The sequence below is a fragment of the Ziziphus jujuba genome, chromosome 11, assembly GCF_031755915.1.
Source record: "Ziziphus jujuba cultivar Dongzao chromosome 11, ASM3175591v1".
Taxonomy (NCBI): Eukaryota; Viridiplantae; Streptophyta; class Magnoliopsida; order Rosales; family Rhamnaceae; genus Ziziphus; species Ziziphus jujuba.
In genome coordinates, this window is record NC_083389.1 from 6,907,558 (window position 1) to 6,926,247 (window position 18,690).

Consider the following 18,690-nt stretch of genomic DNA (forward strand, 5'->3'; position numbering starts at 1 on the left):
TTTAAAAACAAAAAAAACAAAAAAGACTAACTATGAAAAATTCTCAAACTACAAGGTATGTTTTTGTAGTTATCCCTAATAATAATAACAATAACAATGCATGAGACTCTAAGCAAGTTTTTTTTCTTTTTTTTTTTTTTGGCTGAAATAGAGTATAAGCAAGTTTTGCTTCTTACTTTTTTCTCTTTTCCATTTGCTTTATTATCTTCTTCTATGTAATCAATGCGCAAGCTCAAACACCAAATGAAAACAAAAGAACCATCGTAATTTTGTACTGTGCAAAATTGTTACACATTTGTATTATGCAAATTGTTACATAATGTCAGAGTTATAAATTAAAATTTTATGAGATATTTGGTTGTGAACTCAATAATTACCATTTTTCATATTCATATTCATTTTAGTTCAGCTACACTATATATCGGCATTAAACTTACTCAATTATTATATACTTTTGGAGTTTTTGTTAAATAAATATAAAATCCCGGACTCCAGATTCATATCCCATTTTTTTTTTTTTTCAAAACAAAACCTTCATTTCTGACTCCATCTTTAGCAAAATTTGAACAGATGGTCAAATTCCAAGTTTGCTTAGTTCCTTTTTTCATTTGTCTATATTCTCAGTTGAGTAAATTAAATTCAAAATTGGGTTTTTTTTATTATTATTAAATTTTTTTCCAATAAGAAAAGGGTTTTAAAAAGAAGGCATATGATGCGTATACAATTTCCAAATCCAAAGTCTACCTTTTAAAAATGTTGAACTAAATGCGAAGGTTGACTAATGTAACCTGATTCCGACGGTCCAGCATATAGTTTTAGACCGGGTACATGGACCTTGGTCAACTTCACAAGCCTGTTCATGTTGGGTCACAATGCTTATTCATAATTTTCAAATCTTATTTTGTTCTTTTTTTAATTTAATTTTCGATACATCTCTGATTGAAAACTTATTATTAATTCTATAGCACAGACTTTAACTTCTTGTTTCCATGTGGTGCATTAAAAAAAATAAAAATAAAAACCATTATTTTTCTACCCAACAAGAAATAAAAAGAAACCACCACTTCATGCCATGCTCAAGTCAAAGTCAACTGAAAAGGGTGACCGCCTATGAATGGCTCAATTATGCCAGCTGGTCATCAACCATCCAATCCATTACGTAATTCCCACGCACACGGTACATACGTTCCTGGGTTTTTACCGGTTACTCGTCGAAACAACATGTCGTTTCAGGAGCTAACTCATGATTTACGGCGAACAGTCAACGAGAGGGAGCCAAGCAACGATGCTGTTCCTAAAGTCCTTACCGTACACGGAGCTAGTTCCGGTTGATTTGTCGGTAACCGACCATTCAATATAAGCCACGTAACTGGTGCTATACGACATAGCCTCCTACTTGACTATCATTATCATTATTAACACAAAATGACCAAGGAATTTGCTATTTGCTAGTTGCTAGTTGCTTAGAAATACAAAAAAATAAAAAAATAAAACCAATTAGATTTGCTTTCCAATGTGCGATACCCATGTAAGATTACCACCGTGTCTCAAGGTTCTACTTATGTTTAGTAATTTTGAATATTTGGTCCAATTAATTTTCATAATTTTCTGGGGAATATGCCCAAAAATTGTGAAGGTAATGGAGATGGATGGAAAATATAATGAAAAGAAAGGTGAATACAGACAAAAAAAAAAACAAAAAAGTGTACAAAAAAGTTGGGCAACGTGCCAGGACCAAAGTTTTCCTAAAGAATATATATTATATATAAATGAGTCATTTATCTGAATGTTATTACCGTGAGGAAGGAAGCTTCTGGGTTGAGGTTTGTAGTGAATCACAGCCGTAGATTCTATCATTGCGGTTGTAACATCTTTAATCTGTGTTGGGAGTTGGAACTTTACAAGTACAAATACAAAAGAGAATCCTCTCTAGGATTCAGAATCCAAAAGCGTAGAATTAAGAAAGAAAAGGGAGAGAAAAAGAAAAGAAAAAAAGAAAAGAAAACATGTTGGAAGGAAAAGGTATGATAAAGGAAACAGATATGCCAGAAAAGATGCAGATGCAAGCCATGGCTTGTGCTTCTCAAGCTCTTGATCTCCATGATGTTTTTGACTGCATCTCTATTGCTGCACATATCAAGAAGGTAACTTTCACTCACCACTGCTTTTAAATTTTCATTTTCTTTTGCTCTGTGTTGGTTTGCTGAAATTACTGTCATTTTCTTTATGTTCTGACTTACTTCCATCATTTTACAAGGTATAAAATAATGAAATTTTGATGCAATTTAATGTTTAAAATTTTGGTGGGTTTATTATTAGTTTTGATGGGTTTTTGCGTTATTCAGGAGTTTGACAAGTTGTATGGGAGTGGATGGCAATGTGTGGTGGGTTCAAACTTTGGTTGCTTTTTCACTCATACACCAGGTACTTTCATATATTTTGCTCTGGAGACCCTCAATTTCCTCATCTTCAAAGGAGCTTCTTCCTGATTTCACCACTTTGAGTACAGAGAGAATATGAGAGAGAGAAGAAGATAGAGATAGATGATGGGCTGGTGCTGATGATCGTTTTTGTATAAATAGTGGAGGTTGTAGGTTCACTTCAGTGCCCGATGGGTATAGATTTTTTACTGTTAGGAATATCCATCTTTGTAACTAAATGTAACTTATCTGCCTTAAATATTTCTTATAAAATTTAATTATTGTTTTCTATTATTTTATCTTTATCTTTTTCCTTGTTCCTTGATAGAAATGCGTGTTAATGTTCTTATCTAGTTTTCTTTGCTGTTTCTGATAATCATCAATGGAAAAACAAGCTTCATTGTCCTCATCATTATCTAAGCGTGGGAATCTCTCTTCTTTTTCATTGGCTGTCTATATTGTCATTTTGTCATATATTTAGAAATTTGAACATAAAAACATTCCATCATTGAACTTTGAATAGTTATCCGAACCAAGTTGAAACCAACGTCTTTGCAAAAGCGTCATGAAAGAACAATATTTGGCTTCGGTGCACTTTCCTGAAAACCTGTACGCCAAGGTGTCAAGCTCTTTCTCTCTTTTTGTTTTTTGGTAGACAGGTGTCTAGCTCTCCAATGTATTAGTCAGAACAGCCAATGAAATCTTTCTGCCAATAATAATTTTATGCATGATAGTTTTGGTTTTGACGTACAAATTAAGTAGAAATCAATTTCTTAATGGCATTCACAACTTGCTCTGCTTCACCCAACATTTAGACTCCTTAGCCAGGATGGAATAGACCTTAGCCAGGATGGAATATACACTATCTATATGTGGGGGAGGGGGTTGGGGGAGGGGGTTGGTTTTCACCGCCTAACTTGTAATTCCTCATAGTCTCGATTCCATTACAAATTTCCTCCATCATCCAGTACGCTAGAGTGATGCTAGAGTGATGCATAGTCATAGTCTTAGATTAGGAGTGAGTCGTTGTGAATTTTGAGAACAAGATGTTTGTAATTTGGTTGAGGTATTCAAACTGAGATTGAAAAGCTCCTCTACAAGACTCAGGAATGAAACAAGATGTTTGTAATTTGGTTGTGTTATTCAAACTGAGATTGAAAAGCTCCTCTACAAGACTCAGGAATGAAACAAGATGTTTGTAATTTGGTTGAGTTATTCAAACTGAGATCGAAAAGCTCCTCTACAAGACTCAGGAATGATGGACGAATGGTGGACGGCTCAAAAGCAGAGATTTCATGTTAGCTTCGTTTTTTATGGTCTCATTGGAAGCTTCTTCTGCAGTGTTGTTTCTTGGTTAGCGCTAGGCAGCGTAACATCACAAAGAGAACTTCTCTTTGTCAACTGCTGCAATTGCCTAAGAATAAACATAAAAGTTGTCATATAAACATTAAAACATTTTTTAAATGAAATTACTCGATATGTAGTTAATGAAAACTATAATCACTGTAAACTTATTAGTTCTTTCCCATTCCTAGAGGCTGGAACTGATATTTAGACGCTCAAAGAAACAGTTTAGATATAAACTATGTTCAGCAGTGCTGGTTTATTTTGCTGTCAAAATGTGATCTGAATACCTTCTTCATGAATGATAGCTGGAAGAATACAAAACCAATAGTCGCCATTCAAAACCCTAATCCTTCATAATACTGTAACACGATCTTTTTTTTTTTTTTTTTTTTTTTTTTTTTTTGTTTTTTGTTTTTTGTCATAAACCTTCTTCCTAATAGAGTCTCCATGTTTATGAAGGGCATTGAGATGCACAGAACATGCGAAAACATCAAAATTGGGTTAAACTGTAATAAAATGCTTACTTCCAATATGTGATCCAGAGGTCTCAGCATCCTCTTTAATGTGTTGATCCCCAAGAATAGAATTGATGCTTATCAAAGAACAGTCACTTAACTTTCTTGTCATCTTCTTTGCATCCTACATTTTTTGTCTGCAAGTAAGACTACATCAGATAAAATTTTTCAACCATCGGACTACTACAGCTATGTATAGATTAGAGAAAGTAAGTGGACATTGTAGAAATAAATCATATGCACTCTTATAAAGACTCATAATGAGGACTCACAACTGATTTAGCTGCTATAGGCTCCTTGACAAGCTTTTCCTTCTTAAGACTATTCTTCTTTGTGTTGTATTTTCTTGCAAAGGCGCTGGGTTTGGTGCTTGATTGTCAAAAAATTTGATGCTTGGTGATGTTTGATTCAGAATCAGATGTTTTTGCCTTTGAAGAGATCATCTTGCCTTGCTGTTGAGACTTTGGAGCATGTTTAACTTTCACTATATCCTTCTCCAATGACTTCCCGCCAAGAGCAGCCTCCTTTTGGACCTTATCAGCTCTGTTCTCTATTGCCTCCTTTTTCTGTGGTTTGAGGTACAGGATGTTATGTTCTCAACTTATATGAAGGCTTTTCTTTAACATCTTTTTCTTCTGGTCTCTCAACCGTTAGTTTATGTTCTTTAGCTCCTTCCTTATTAAGCTGTTCATCTTTTCCATATCTTTCAGACCTGTTAATCTGCTTCTTCTTCAGGTGTACCATATACTTCGAGCCTCCTGCAACTTGCCAAGCATGACACCAGAGAATCTTCCAGATCAAGAGTGCCTTTTAACAAATCTTTTGCAATGTCTTTAGAGTGCCCATCAAAATTCAAGCCCCTGGACCAAGACTTAATGGTCTGGTTCAGCTTTTGGACTCCTCTAGAGACCTGTCTAAGTTGAAACGAAAGCGCTATGAAATTCTTCTATGACCTGAAACGAAGAGGGTGTTTTTGTTCCTTGGAGGGCTGGTTTTGGAATTTCAATTGCTGGGTTTGGTTGTCTTGTGTTGTTAGGTTGATTTGGCGTCGACAATTCACATTGCGGATAAACAGTGGGTCCACTATATTTCTCGGCATTCAGTTCTCTTTTATGACTTAGATATGCTTATCTATTTACATATGGAACCGTGGCAGAAATGGTTTTGCTTTTGGAATTTCAAACAGTAATCTTGAGACTTAATGGTTCAATGGTTTGTACACCATGCTAGAGACTTTTACAAACGGTGCTAGGCGAGTGCTCAAAGTTTCATTTGAGACACTATAGAAATTATCTTGAATGGAATGAAGTACATCAACTTTTTGGGCATTCTCTATTGAGACTTGTTTGAATAACCTAAAATCGAATATGCAGGTGCTTCGAAACTCTCCAGAACGAATCTATTTTATTTTATTTTTTCCTTTTTTGTTTGTTTTTGATAGAGAAAAGAAAGAGCTACAAGATGGTATTAAGTGCTGGGGAAGTGATTCCACATTACAGTCATTAAAAAACATAAGGCTCAAAGAGTTTTGCTAGCAAATAAGTTAGCCAGTTTATTTGAAGATCGGTCATTCCAGCAGAAAGTCCAGTTAAAAACACTTTTCTTCCTTGCTCTGATGGATCTAATATCTGCATTTGTCTCCCATCCCAATGGTTACTCAAGAGAATTGATTTCATTCACCAGAACCGCGCGCAGCATCCGAAGACCACAAAATATCTTTACAAGCTCTATCAGAGGCAGCATAAGACGCCCACTATATTGCTTTGATCTCCGCCGCATGAGGGGTGTCACAGTGACTAAGCGAATTTGAAGGTAGGTGAACAGGATTCACAGCTATAGCCGCATTACCACCCTTAATATGGCAATATCCGTATTAATTTTCCACTATCCCTGTGGTGGAGAGCTCCATAGTCGAAGTTTCTTAAGAGACAATCCTGGAGCCAGCTCAACCAATTCCTCCACCGAACTTTCAAACCTCCTCATCGAGTCCAAATCCAAGATTGTTCCACTAAACAACCCTGTCATTCTCGATACTGCCAAGCATTGATACATAAGAGTGGCCAAGTAAATTGTAACAAAATAGTTCTTTATCCATGTCACTGAAACAAGGATCTGGTTTAGGAGTAATGCAGAATTCAATCAACCTCCTTGATACCTATCACTGTCCAAGAGTCCAATCTGCAGCCCCATTTATTCGGAAAAGCCAACCTCCTGATTCCATTACGCTCCTTGAACGGTGTCGAAACTAGTTTCCAGTTCCACCTCACAACCACTAACAGGGCATTCCCTACCTCCGATGCCTAGCTTCTGTAACAGGGCCTCTTTTGTAGGAATGGAATTCAAGAGCACCCACCATAGAAAAATTTTGAGCCCTTCGTGTATTTTTTTATTTATTTTTAAGATTGCCAAACTTTCTCGACACTCCACAACCTTCCTATTCACCTAGTTTTGGAACGTTAGCCCATAAGAACTACTTACTGAAAATACACCCATCGGGTTGCCAATCCAGACAAGTCTGTCTTGTTCTTCCAGCTCGGGCCACTTCATATCATTCAAAAATCGTTGGGAAAAATGCTGTTGTTTAGTTATTTCATGGAGCATTTGAAGTCTAATCTTCTCCTACTACAGAATACAGATTGAGAATCTCACCTTGGTCTACCAATCTCAAAGTGCAGGTCTCGTTGTGGAGAGGGCTGCAAAGGAATATTGAAGGATATTTTTGTAAACGCATGAGCGTACCATATATTCAGATATACATTCCGGACTTAAAAACCATTTCTCATACATTACAAAAGTAATAATAAAGTAGGAACAAGAATACAATATATAATAGGATAGTATTTGAATTTGTGCAGTCACCTTCGTCTTGGTTTAGGGAAAAAGACAAAAGAAGATTATTATTATTTGGTGAATATAGACAGAGATACGATTTGGGATTCGGTTTGGGGTTCACAATGTATTTTAGTCAATTTATTTGTCAATTGGTCACTGTATAATCAAGGTGGGAACTAAAGAGTATGTTATAAATGGGGATGGAGAATGTGATATTAGAATCTATCAAATAATTTACAAATTTAGACAAAGATCCGATTCACAGTTCAGCTTGTTTAATGGGATAGTTTGTATTAATAAGACTTTGAATCTTGTTATTTACAAAAAAAAAAAGAAAAAAAAAAAAAGGGAGTGTTTTTGGGTTTTGCAAAAGCTGCAACCAAGGTTTATAAAAGTGAAGTACCATGTCACATATACAGCCAATTGTCATGTGGTGTGTTCCAGGATAGGTTGGTTGGGATTGCTCACCGGCCTTGTCTTTTTAACATTTTGATTTATCTCTATAGGACTTTTTATAAAGCGCAATCAAGAAGAAAAATAATATATCTATGATCTCATATATTACCCCAAAAAAAATAAAATAAAAAATCTATAATCTCATAACATTACTAAGATATATACGAGCATTATGAAGAAAAATAAATTTAGAAGTGTATATTTAAGCAATACAAGACAATCACCAACACCATTTCTCTTCACATTAATTTGTACATATGAGCTAATTAGTTGCGAAATTCATAATATATGCACGTATGGGGAATAAAAGGGCAATCGTCCCATTGCAAATGTTTATTTATTTTTTTGGTTCTAATAATGATAATGTGATACGTAATTGAAAAGGGTGGCATCTTTTTAATAAATTACTTGTTAAATATTAAAAAATAAGGTGTGTTATACTTACATAGGAATCCTGGAGCCTTCAGAGATTCACAATGATGTGCTATTCAATTTACCAAAAACCCACCTTTTCATATTTCTACCATAAAAAAAAAAAAAAAGGAAAAAAACAACACCACCGAAAAAAAAAAAGAAAAAAAAACTTTTGATAGTAAACGAAGCATACCCACTACAAAATATTGTTTTCTTTTTCTTTTTTTCTTTTTTTTTTTTTACCTCTGCCAGTTTCTATCAATTTCTTCAACAAAAACAAATTATTACCCCTAAATTTGGTTGCTCACTTTCCTTAATTACACTTTAAAAAATGAAGCTTATTTTTAGTTTGAACAACAAAAAGTAAATAATAATAAGTTTCTGAACTTTTAAATATTAAGATTAACCTTTACATTAAAACTCGGTTGTTTTTCAGGTGAAACAATGGTATTTTTGACAGATATTAAAATATATAAGTGTGTAATAAAATGGTGGCAGTCTGACAGATAATGATATTCCTTAGTTTGTAGGATTATAATATAAACCTAGCGAGGCAGACATCTTCCCTCCAGACGTAAGGTTTATTTTAATGTTTACATTTATTTTTGTTTTTTAAGCTGGGAATTGGTAATTTTTTTTTTTTTTATGAGATGGGAGTTTTGTTTTTTTTTTTTTTGTTTTTTTTTTTGGGGTAAATTGATGAGATGGGAGTTGGTAATATTAAATGGGAATCTCCTAATATTGCATGGAAGACAATTGTAATATAAAAAGAATTAGATGGGTTCGATAAGAGGAAAAAGGTCAAATACACTGCATGGTAAATCCAAAATATTTCTTTATTATCAAGACAAAAAGAATAACGACCTAAAAAGTAACAAACAGTTTTCTAAGACACCTCTTATATCATTTAGACCAAGATTTAAAATATCAGATATTTTTTGAAATTTTTTTTGATATTTTTATTTTTTAAAGAGGTCGAAATAAAATTTAGATTCGAAAAGAAAATAGATAAAACTTTTATAATATCCATCGAAATTTCTGAAATTTTGCCAAAATTTTCATGGAAATTTTCATAAAATATTCACATCAAATCCGTAACGATTTGATTAAAAAATCTATAATTTTCATATAAATTTCTGAAATTTCCATGAAATTTCCATTGAAATTTCAAAAATATCCATAAATTTTTTTAATTTTTTTAAAAAATTCATAAATATTATTGATATTTAGTAAAAAAATTTTATCAAATTAACTTCATTGATAATTTTTTTATTCTTTAATTGCTTTTTAGATATTTAGTCACATAAGCAAAACTAGTCTATTGTTATTATAATATGAAACTTAAGTTGAGAGATATGAAAGTTGAAGAAGAAAATCATCAAGACTTGGATCCAACAATAATATTTGAAATTATAATGGAAGATGATGATGAAGAGGGCAACCAAATGTACCAATGGATTAGAGATGTTCATTTAAATGATCATGAAGGGAATCCTGATGCAAAGATTGTTTAACAAGCTGAAAAAGAGGGAATAAATGTTCAAAAAGTGACTGTTGAATAAGTAAATTCTAGTAGTGGTGATTCATTTCAAGGGCTTATGAGAGAGCAAACTAGAACTATTAGTGTTTCAACTCCATCAGATGGTACACATTCACAATTTGAGACTCTTAATAGTCACTCTAGCTCCAGTGATGATGAAGACAACTTCAATAAATTATCTGAATTAGAAATTAGAAGAGGTAGTGGCCAAAAGGAATCACCAAGTCAAGAAGCTGGATTAAGCCCATTTACTGGTGAACAATATTACACACATGCAACACAAGATGAAGATTATGGGAGTAGAGATGCAGGTCAAGGATTCGGTGCTGTTGGAAAAGAATATATACGTAAAGAGAAATTTATAATGAAGATGTCACAAAAAGAAAAAGATTCAATTTATATGAATTTTGGATCTATGAGGGTTGTAAGTCATTTTCATAACCCTTATTCAATGGATATTTATGGAATGTCATCAAATACTAACTCATGGGTACCATCTCAAATTCAACCATCAAAGAGTAGTAGTTATGCATATAGTCAACCAATAATGGAAGATCCATATGGTGGGCATATTAATAATTATATGCAAAATTATCAGGGAAAAACATCTTTACATAACTATTTCTCATATTTTATATCTTAAAATCAAAATGAGGAGGAAACCGATGATTTTCAACCACTCAGAAGTTTTATGTTATATTAAGATAACATTTATGAACTATAACGTAATTGTAATAATTGTTTTATATATTTTATTAATAAATAATTTTATCATATATGTATTTTTTGGTACATTTTTATCAATTCATTTATGGTCATTAATGCTTATTATAAATCAATTAACTAAGAAGAATATAACATCCATTCAATATTTTAGCAAGTTTTATAATCATTTTGATAAATGATGGATTAAATAAGCTAATTCTAAAGTTTCAATAAAAAATTTCATTTTTTAAAACAAATTTCCATCATTTTTTATAACATTGTATCGATATTCGATATTTTCTGATATTTTTTTGAAAATTTCCGTATTTTAAACTCTTGATATTTCCATCGATATCGATTTTTTGAACCTTGATTTAGACTTCCACTTGCGGTCTCATACTTGCATTTATGCAAACTTCTCTCTTCAAAAATCAGTCTTCCTCTCTGTTTCTCAGAGCCTCTCTAATGGAAAACTGATCCAATATTAAGCTCTTCGGCATGTTGCGTGGCTTCTGTTTCTCAGAGCCTCTCTAATGGAAAACTGATCCAATATTAAGCTCTTCGGCATGTTGCGTGGCTCATTCGGATCATGCAGGTTTCGAAACATATCGGATGTGGTTGAGAAAATCGTTTTCTCACAACATTACACTACATTATATCAGATGTAACAAGTGGTAATTCAACACAACACCACTACATCACCAAAATATTTAAACTTACATGTGAGGAAGACTTTTAGAGAAAAATATAAATGAAAAGAAAGTTCATCTTCTATGTTAGAGAAAAATATAAATAAAATGAAAACACATATTCCATCAGTTTAAACTTTTGAAATCAATGGTAATTCAATACAACACTACATAACCAAAATATTCAAATGTCGAACACAATAAGTAAACAACAGGAGAATCAAATCATCAAACATTTCATATCATAATGCATAATTAAATAACATTAGAATCAAATGATCAAACATTTCACATCGTAATGCAGTAATTAAATAACAGTAGCACCAACCAAAATATTCAAACATTGAATGCAATAAGTGGTAATTCAACACAATACTGCATAATCTAAATATTCCAACATCGTAATGTAGTAATTAAATAACAACTGAACCAGAGATATTCAGAAACATCTATTAATTCTCAAGTTTTTGATATCAGTAGTAATTTAACATAACACTGTATAATCAAAATATAATTCAACACAACACTACAGAACCAAAATATTCCAACATCGAATGCAATAAATGGTAATTCAACACAACACTACATAACCAAAATATTCAAACATCGAATTAAATAAGTAAACAATAGCAGAATCAAATGATTAAACATTTCACATCGTAATACAGGATTAGTGGTAATTCAACACAACACTACATAACCAAAATATTCAAACATCGAATGCAATAAGTGGTAATTCAACACAACACTATATAGCCAAAATATTTAATAAGTAAACAATAGCATAATCAAATGATCAAACATTTAATGCAAAACACCAAACAAAAATCCAATCCTAGAATTGAAAATTAAACAGCAAATAAGGTATGAAATTTTAAAATTCCTCTTGGTAACTTCCAAAGTAGATTTATTGTAACAAAAACCATCTAAAGGAAATAAATCAAAATTCTCCCCCCCAAAAAAAAAAAAAAAAAAAAAGGAAAAACGACCATAGTACAACTTGGGTTTTTGTTACAGTAATCTTGCTCCATCCTTTAGCCAACTGCTGGCAATCTCCTTGGTATGGTGTGACGGTATAAACAGATCATTGTTTCAAGATCTGGTTGTTATAGAAAATTTCAAAGAAAATAAAATAAAATAAATAAATAGATACATAAAAGGGTGAGAAAGAAAAATCTAAAATCCATAACAACAAAAACAGATATATTTTTAAAATTTTTTATTTTTTACCTGTTCGAAATCTCTGCAATGATACTCAACCATATGAGCAATAGGAAAACCATTGACCATATATTGGTATCTAACAACCCATCCAATGTGATCACCCTTGGCATCATTGATACTGGAAATGCTCTATTAGGCTTCACAGTCCAACCCTTTGTCTACAAGCCAACGGTAGAAATGAAACTTATCTATATATATATATATATATAATTATAATTGTAAGCATTTTGAGAATGAAACCAACCTATGTAAGAAAATACTGTGAACAAAAAGAAAATAAAAATAAAAAGAAATCTAAAATTAGGTTCACTTGTCCAGAGATTTAAAGCAACATCATGTTAAACACAAAAAAAAGTTGATATACATAATAAACTTACATTTTAATAGTTTAAATTTTGGGAATCGATAGTAATTTAATATATATTAGAATTCAAAATCTTAAAAACATAGATTCAAATTTCATCATCATGACGTTACCATCTATCACCATACATTTAACAAATTGACACTTAGAAGGATAAAAAATGATCTAATCATATTACCATCCATTTATGAAATTGACATTTGTAAAAACAATTAATACTCACATTACCAATTGGCATTTATAAAGAAAATTAACACTTGTAAAAACTAAAAATAGCCATATCTTTCCCTCATTTTGACATTTGTAAAGATAATTAACACTTGTAACAAAAATGGCCATATCTTTCCCTTTATTTCTTCTTTCTTCTTAAGTGAGTAACAGAGAGTATGAGTTGGTGCTGAAGGTTAAGGGTCATGGGTTTTTGTTAGTTACCTGCATTTTTATTTTCATTTTCCTTGAGATTGCTTTTTAGATTCTTATTTAGAAATTTTGAAGCAAGAGTTGCATATACAATACTTGATATAACCGAAAAATATAGTCCATTTATTATCCTTTTAATTTGACCTTTGATGATAAATTCTCCAAGCTTTGAACAAGTTTAAGTAGTTGAAGCTTTGTACCTCCTATGAACATCTAGAACCATACATACATCATATGAAATTATAACCTTGAGTCAGTAGTACAAGGTTTCTCTCTCTATGTATTAATCAGAGAAAACTTATATTATATACAGAAGAAAAAGCCAAATATTGAAACACTAACCTATTGAAATCTGTTTGCCAATAAAAAATTATGCATGATAGTTTTGAAGTTCAAATTAAGTAAAAACTTCTTCAATTAATCCACTTAGGATCAATTTCTCAATGTCATTCACAACTTGCTCTGCTTCATCCAGGGAATATTGACTGCTCCATCCAGATTCCCAGATTCCATTTACAAACCCTTTGCACATCATATCCCTCTCCAAGATTGAACATTGGCTGTCTACAGGTGGGTTTTCACCTCCAAGCTTGGTGTAATTCTTCAGAGTCTCAATTCCATTACAAATTTCTTCCATCAAGTCCTCTAGAGTGATGCATAGTCTTACATTAGGATGGAATCTTTGTGAATATTGAGAACCTTTACGTTCAACGAGTTCATTTGCACAATCTGAGGAAAGTTTCATACTGGATGCTCCAAAATCATTGGCACTAGATGTTTGTAATTCGGTAGAGGCATTCAAACTGAGATCGAAAAGCTCCTTTACAAGAGCCAGGAATGATGGACTGCTCAAAAGCAGAGATTTCAGGTTAGCTTTGTTTTTTATGGTTTTGCTATCTGTTCTACAAAGACCAATGGGACTGGAAGCTTCTTCTGCAATGTCTGTTTCATGGTTGGTGGTTGACAGTGTAAGATCACAAAGAGACCTTTGACAATCGCTGTAATTTTCTACACAAAAGAAGAGAAAAGTGTCATGTAAACACCAATGAATTTTTTAAATGAAATAGCTCCTATGCTTTGGTTAATGAAAATAATTATCTCTATACACCAAATAGTTCTTTCCCATTCATAGATGCTGTAACTGCTATGCAGATACTTGAAAAGCAGTTTAAGTATAGACTATTTTTAGCAGTGCAGGGTTATTTTCCTGTCAAAATGTGATCTGAATAGCCTATTCATGACTGTGTGAAGGTGTGATAGTCAGGAGAATATGAATCAGAATATGTTAAAAAAATAAAATCAACGCCATTCAATAATTCTAACCTTTCACAATATTGTAAGTTTATTATCATTATTATTACTATTTTATTTATTTATTTTTTTTTTTTGGTCACTGCTTAACAAAACATAAATTTTCTTGTCAAAGTCTCCATGTTTATGAAGGGCATTGAGATGCACAGAACATGAAAAACATCAAAATAGTGGAAAACTGTAATAAAAAGGCTTACCTCCAATCTGTGAACCAGAGGCCTGAGCATCCTCTTTAGGGTGTTGATCCTCGAGACTAGAGTTGGTGCTTATCAAAGGACAGTCACTTTCACTGGCAAGGTCAACTTTCTTGTCATCTTCTTTGCATCCTACATTTTTGGTCTACACAAAAGATTACCTCAGATAAAATTTTGGAAACCAGTGAACAACCACAGCTATATAGAGATCATAGAAGTAAATCAAATGCACTCTTGCATATAAAAACTTGATATGAGAAAGACTCACAACTGATTTAGCTGCTGTAGGCTCCCTGACAAGCGTTTCCTTCTTTACACGATTCTTCTTCTGATCACTGGAATTACGAGTTAGACTTTGTGTTGTATGTTTCACAATGGTGCAGGATTTGGTACTGGATTGTCGAGAAATTTGATGCTTTGTGATGTTTGATCCAGAATCAGGTTTTTTTGCCTTTGAAGAGATCATCTTGGCCTGTTCTTTAGACTTTGGGGCATGTTTAACTTTTACTGTATCCTTCTCCAATGACTTCCGGCTAAGAGCAGCCTCCTTTTGAGCCTTATCAGCTTTCTTCTCAATTGCCTCCTTTTTCTGTGGTTTGTGGTTTACAGGATGTGAATTTCTCAACTTATTTGAAGGCCTTTCTTTAACAACAACATATTTTGCTTCTGGTTTTTCAACAGCATCTTTTGCTTCTGTTTTTTCAACTGTTACTCTATGTTCTTTAGCTCCTTCCAGTTCAAGCTCTTTTATTGGAGTACCTTCTAGTTTTCTGGGCATTTTGTCAGACTTCAACATTGCTTTCAAAGTAGACCGCTCTTTTGTTCTCAACTTTCTTAGCATCTTTCTTCTATCCAAATCCTCTTCTTCTTGAAACAATGGTGTATGATGCTTCTTCGTTTCCACGCATGGAGCACGCAGAGGTCTTATAAGTACAATAGGTTGACTTTCATCAATCCATTTCTCTTCTGGATGAGAATGACTAGAATGTTGGAAACTGGGTTGAAGCTCTTTAGCAGAATTGCTTCTCAGAAGTCCTTTAAATTGCATGGTTTCAATAATTTCCTTTAAGGTCCTTTCCTTGTTGGCTATCTGAAGTTCAGATTGAGGCTTTCTCACCTTTGGCTTATCAATCTCAAAGGCAGGTCTTTGCTGATTCGAAATTTTTTGATCCTCAAACTGTTTCTGTGGACTGGGATGCAAAGTTTTTGGAGGAAATTCTCCTAAACCCATGAGCTTGGCAATCAGATTTGGACCCTTTGTCTTCTGTGGAGGTGCTGATGCAGGAGCAGAATCAGTAGCGGCATGAAGAAAGGATGATTGACTTGAGCTGGTGGAGGGAGTTTCTGAAGCTGAGTCAAAATTTCTTGGGGGAAAAATAGCCCTTTCATGAATCTTTGTATTTGGTAATAGATTTTGCCTTACAAGGCTTTCTTTGATCACCTTCTTAAGTTCCTCTGTGCTATTCCTAGAAGACCCATCAACAGAAAGCCGAGGCTTTTGAAATCCAGGTACGAAATTGCTCTCTCTGTACTGATCTGAATACGTTCTTTCAATTCTAACTTCATCTTTTCCGCTGACCTTCTTAAGCTCCTCTGTGCTACTTCTGGAAGACCAATCAGCAGAAAGCCGAGGTTTTTGGAATCCAGGCATGAAATTGCTCTCTCTGTACTGATCTGAATGCGTTCTTTCAATCCCAACTTCATGTTTTCCATATCTTTCAGACCTGTCGATCTGTTTCTTCTTCAGGTGAGCCATGTACTGCGAAGCTTCCTGCAATTTGCCAAGCATGACCAGAGAATCTTGCAGATCAAGAGCTCCTTTTAACAAATCTTTTGCAATGTCTGTGGACTGCCCATCAAAGCTCAAGCCCTTAGACCAAGACTCAATGGTCTGGTTCAGCTTTTGAGCTTCTCTAGAAACCTCCCTGAGCTGAAATGAAGATGGGCTATGAAGTTCTTCTGTGATCCTTTTAGAGGGCATTTCTTGTTTCTCTGGCTTTATATCCAAAGATGAAGTTGAGCTCTTCAGCTTTCTTTTTCCTTCGCTCTTATGCTCTATTTTCTGGGAACTGGTTTTGGATTTTCTTGTTGTCCTACAATCTACTACCCCTTTAGGATCATCACATGTGACAAACGATCTGTAAATGGATGATTTTAGACCGTCTTGAGGCATATTCTGTGCTAGAAAAATAACATTGACAAAGTCAGATGCCTATATTAATCTATATAGGAACAAACCCACCAATCTCAATAACATTTTCTTAATTCTATATAATAACTTACATATTCTTGGATATTCTAGTCAAACTCTTCGAAGATTGTCTGTAAAAGGCATAAATAATACTTGTTTGATTCTGTTTTCGGTGAAAGTTACAGGCAAAAGACAAATGATCAGTTGCCGCCAACATAAACAAAAAAAGAAGAAAAAGCGCTAAACGAGAAACAAGATGAAAGCAACATTCTCTTTTGATTCTGAAAGTTTCAAACATCAACAAAAAAACATAAAGAAATAAAGGAAACAGAAAGAGGTGATGGATCTGAGAAGCAGGAAATGAAAAAAAAAAAAAAAAAATTATATGAAGCTGCATAAAGTTAGAAGTAAAAAAAGAAAAACAAAAGAAAAGAATTTTTCTCTATTTCAAGTTCCAAAAAGAACAGTTTTTTAAGTTACAAAGAGAATTAAAAAGACCATGGAAAAATCTGAGATTTTGAAAACAAAAGTATAACTACCTATTAATTTAGCGAGCATAATTAATGACCACAATGCAATATCCCATCAAAATACAATGCATTTCATGCATAAATTTACCTTGATTATATACTTCTTTTCCAGCATTGATCAACTTGATGATTCTCTCTATGCTCCAAACTCCCACCTAGCTTAAAGAACAAGCAAAAAAGACAAAGACAGAGAAAAATAATAAGGGTCACTGATCCAGACCCATCAATATGACGTAGAGTTGAAAAATGTTTTCGAGAGAAACTGGAAACTGAGCAAGCACAGACTCAGATCCAGCGAAAGGGAAGTTGAGCAGCAGTAGTCGGTGCATTGACTTTGTACACGCAAACACAGAAATTTCATGGCAAAAAGTGAGAAAAAGTCTAATATTTGGTTCTTATATTTGTTTATTGGGCTTTTGGAGACAAAGGAATCAATGGAAGATTATTAGCGTGATTAATGCGTGAGATCAACGGGTATGAAGATGGTTTTTCATTTTTATTTTGTCGTACATACACTGCACAGTGTTGAATAAGCAAAAGTGTGAAAGAGAAGAAGGAAACATCAAATATTCACTCAGCTCAGTACTGCAATATACATGCCGTGCATTTTGTTTACCCTGCAATTTTTTAATTTGTTTTTATTTTTTAAGGAAAAATAGAAAGATAAAAGAAATAATTTTTTTTTTCAAAAAAATTATGAAATAATTTGATTTATATATATATATATATATATATATATATACATATAAAGAGATTATATATAATCTGCCTTTTGGATCATCATGGGTTTAAAATTGGGTAATCATAGAATTTAGTGACAATCAATTTGAACTTATTTACATGTACTTATTCAGCTGTTTGCCTATTTTGAGCTTACATCACATCTTTCACTGAGCTCGCTTTAAAAAAAAAAATCACTGCTTTTCTCTGATCTTTTTTTTGATTGGAAAGTACTGTTTAGGATCATATGTGCTTGGCCCTCTGGTTCTTGTCCCTTTGCATGCATTTTCGACAAATTAGCTTGTGGGGTTGGGATTGAAACAGCATTATTGAATTTCTATATGGTTTTGTGTAGGACCATCAATAGATTTGTATTGGAGAAATTACCAGCTTGTTTTACACTTTCTTTTTTGTTTCACTTTCATTCAAGCTTGGTATTCACATTTTTGTGCTGTAAATTTTGGATATTCTAACGGTCATTTTCATGCTTTTTCTTAACATCCAAACATATTCTTAATCAAATAAAAACAAATTCAGCAAAATAATTTCATTTTTATTTATTAGATTTTGTCAATCATAGTTTTGGATTGAAGTTAATTTTCACAAAGAGACTAAAGCATAAACAAAAGGCTCATCTTTTGTTTCAATTAGAATTGCTTGTTTCTTAGAGAACCTCTTATCCGCAAGGTTAGTCACGGGTTGCAACCATCAAATTTTCTTCCTATTTATTGTTCAATCATTTTCCATCATTATAATTTAACTTTTTCTTTACAAAAATTTAATACTTTGGAAATCCAAAAATTTCTAATTAAGTATAT

General features: G+C 33.0%; 2 protein-coding genes across 6 annotated transcripts; one reads left to right on the plus strand and one right to left on the minus strand.

Moving 5' to 3' along the window:
* Positions 1 to 1,702: 1,702 nt before the first annotated feature.
* On the plus strand, positions 1,703 to 2,714 carry LOC107431806 (uncharacterized). The gene is made up of 2 exons (XM_016042810.4): positions 1,703 to 2,144; positions 2,346 to 2,714. The coding sequence occupies exons 1-2, from the start codon at positions 2,007 to 2,009 to the stop codon at positions 2,487 to 2,489; spliced, it is 282 nt and encodes a 93-aa protein (XP_015898296.1). The 5' UTR covers positions 1,703 to 2,006; the 3' UTR covers positions 2,490 to 2,714.
* Positions 2,715 to 13,127: 10,413 nt separating this feature from the next.
* LOC107431804 (uncharacterized) lies at positions 13,128 to 17,749 on the minus strand. Of its 5 annotated transcripts, none has more exons than XM_025066810.3 (5): positions 17,241 to 17,749; positions 16,715 to 16,753; positions 14,700 to 16,607; positions 14,435 to 14,576; positions 13,128 to 13,934 (listed from the first exon to the last, which is right to left on the minus strand). In XM_025066810.3, exons 3-5 carry the CDS (start codon positions 16,602 to 16,604, stop codon positions 13,324 to 13,326), a joined length of 2,658 nt encoding a protein of 885 aa, XP_024922578.3. In that variant the 5' UTR covers positions 16,605 to 16,607; positions 16,715 to 16,753; positions 17,241 to 17,749; the 3' UTR covers positions 13,128 to 13,323. The 5 variants fall into 5 exon arrangements, with proteins under 5 accessions (XP_024922578.3, XP_024922577.3, XP_015898293.3 ...); XM_025066809.3 differs by having other exon boundaries at positions 14,700 to 16,612; XM_016042807.4 differs by having other exon boundaries at positions 14,700 to 16,612; positions 16,715 to 16,785.
* Between the last annotated feature and the right edge of the window lie 941 nt (positions 17,750 to 18,690).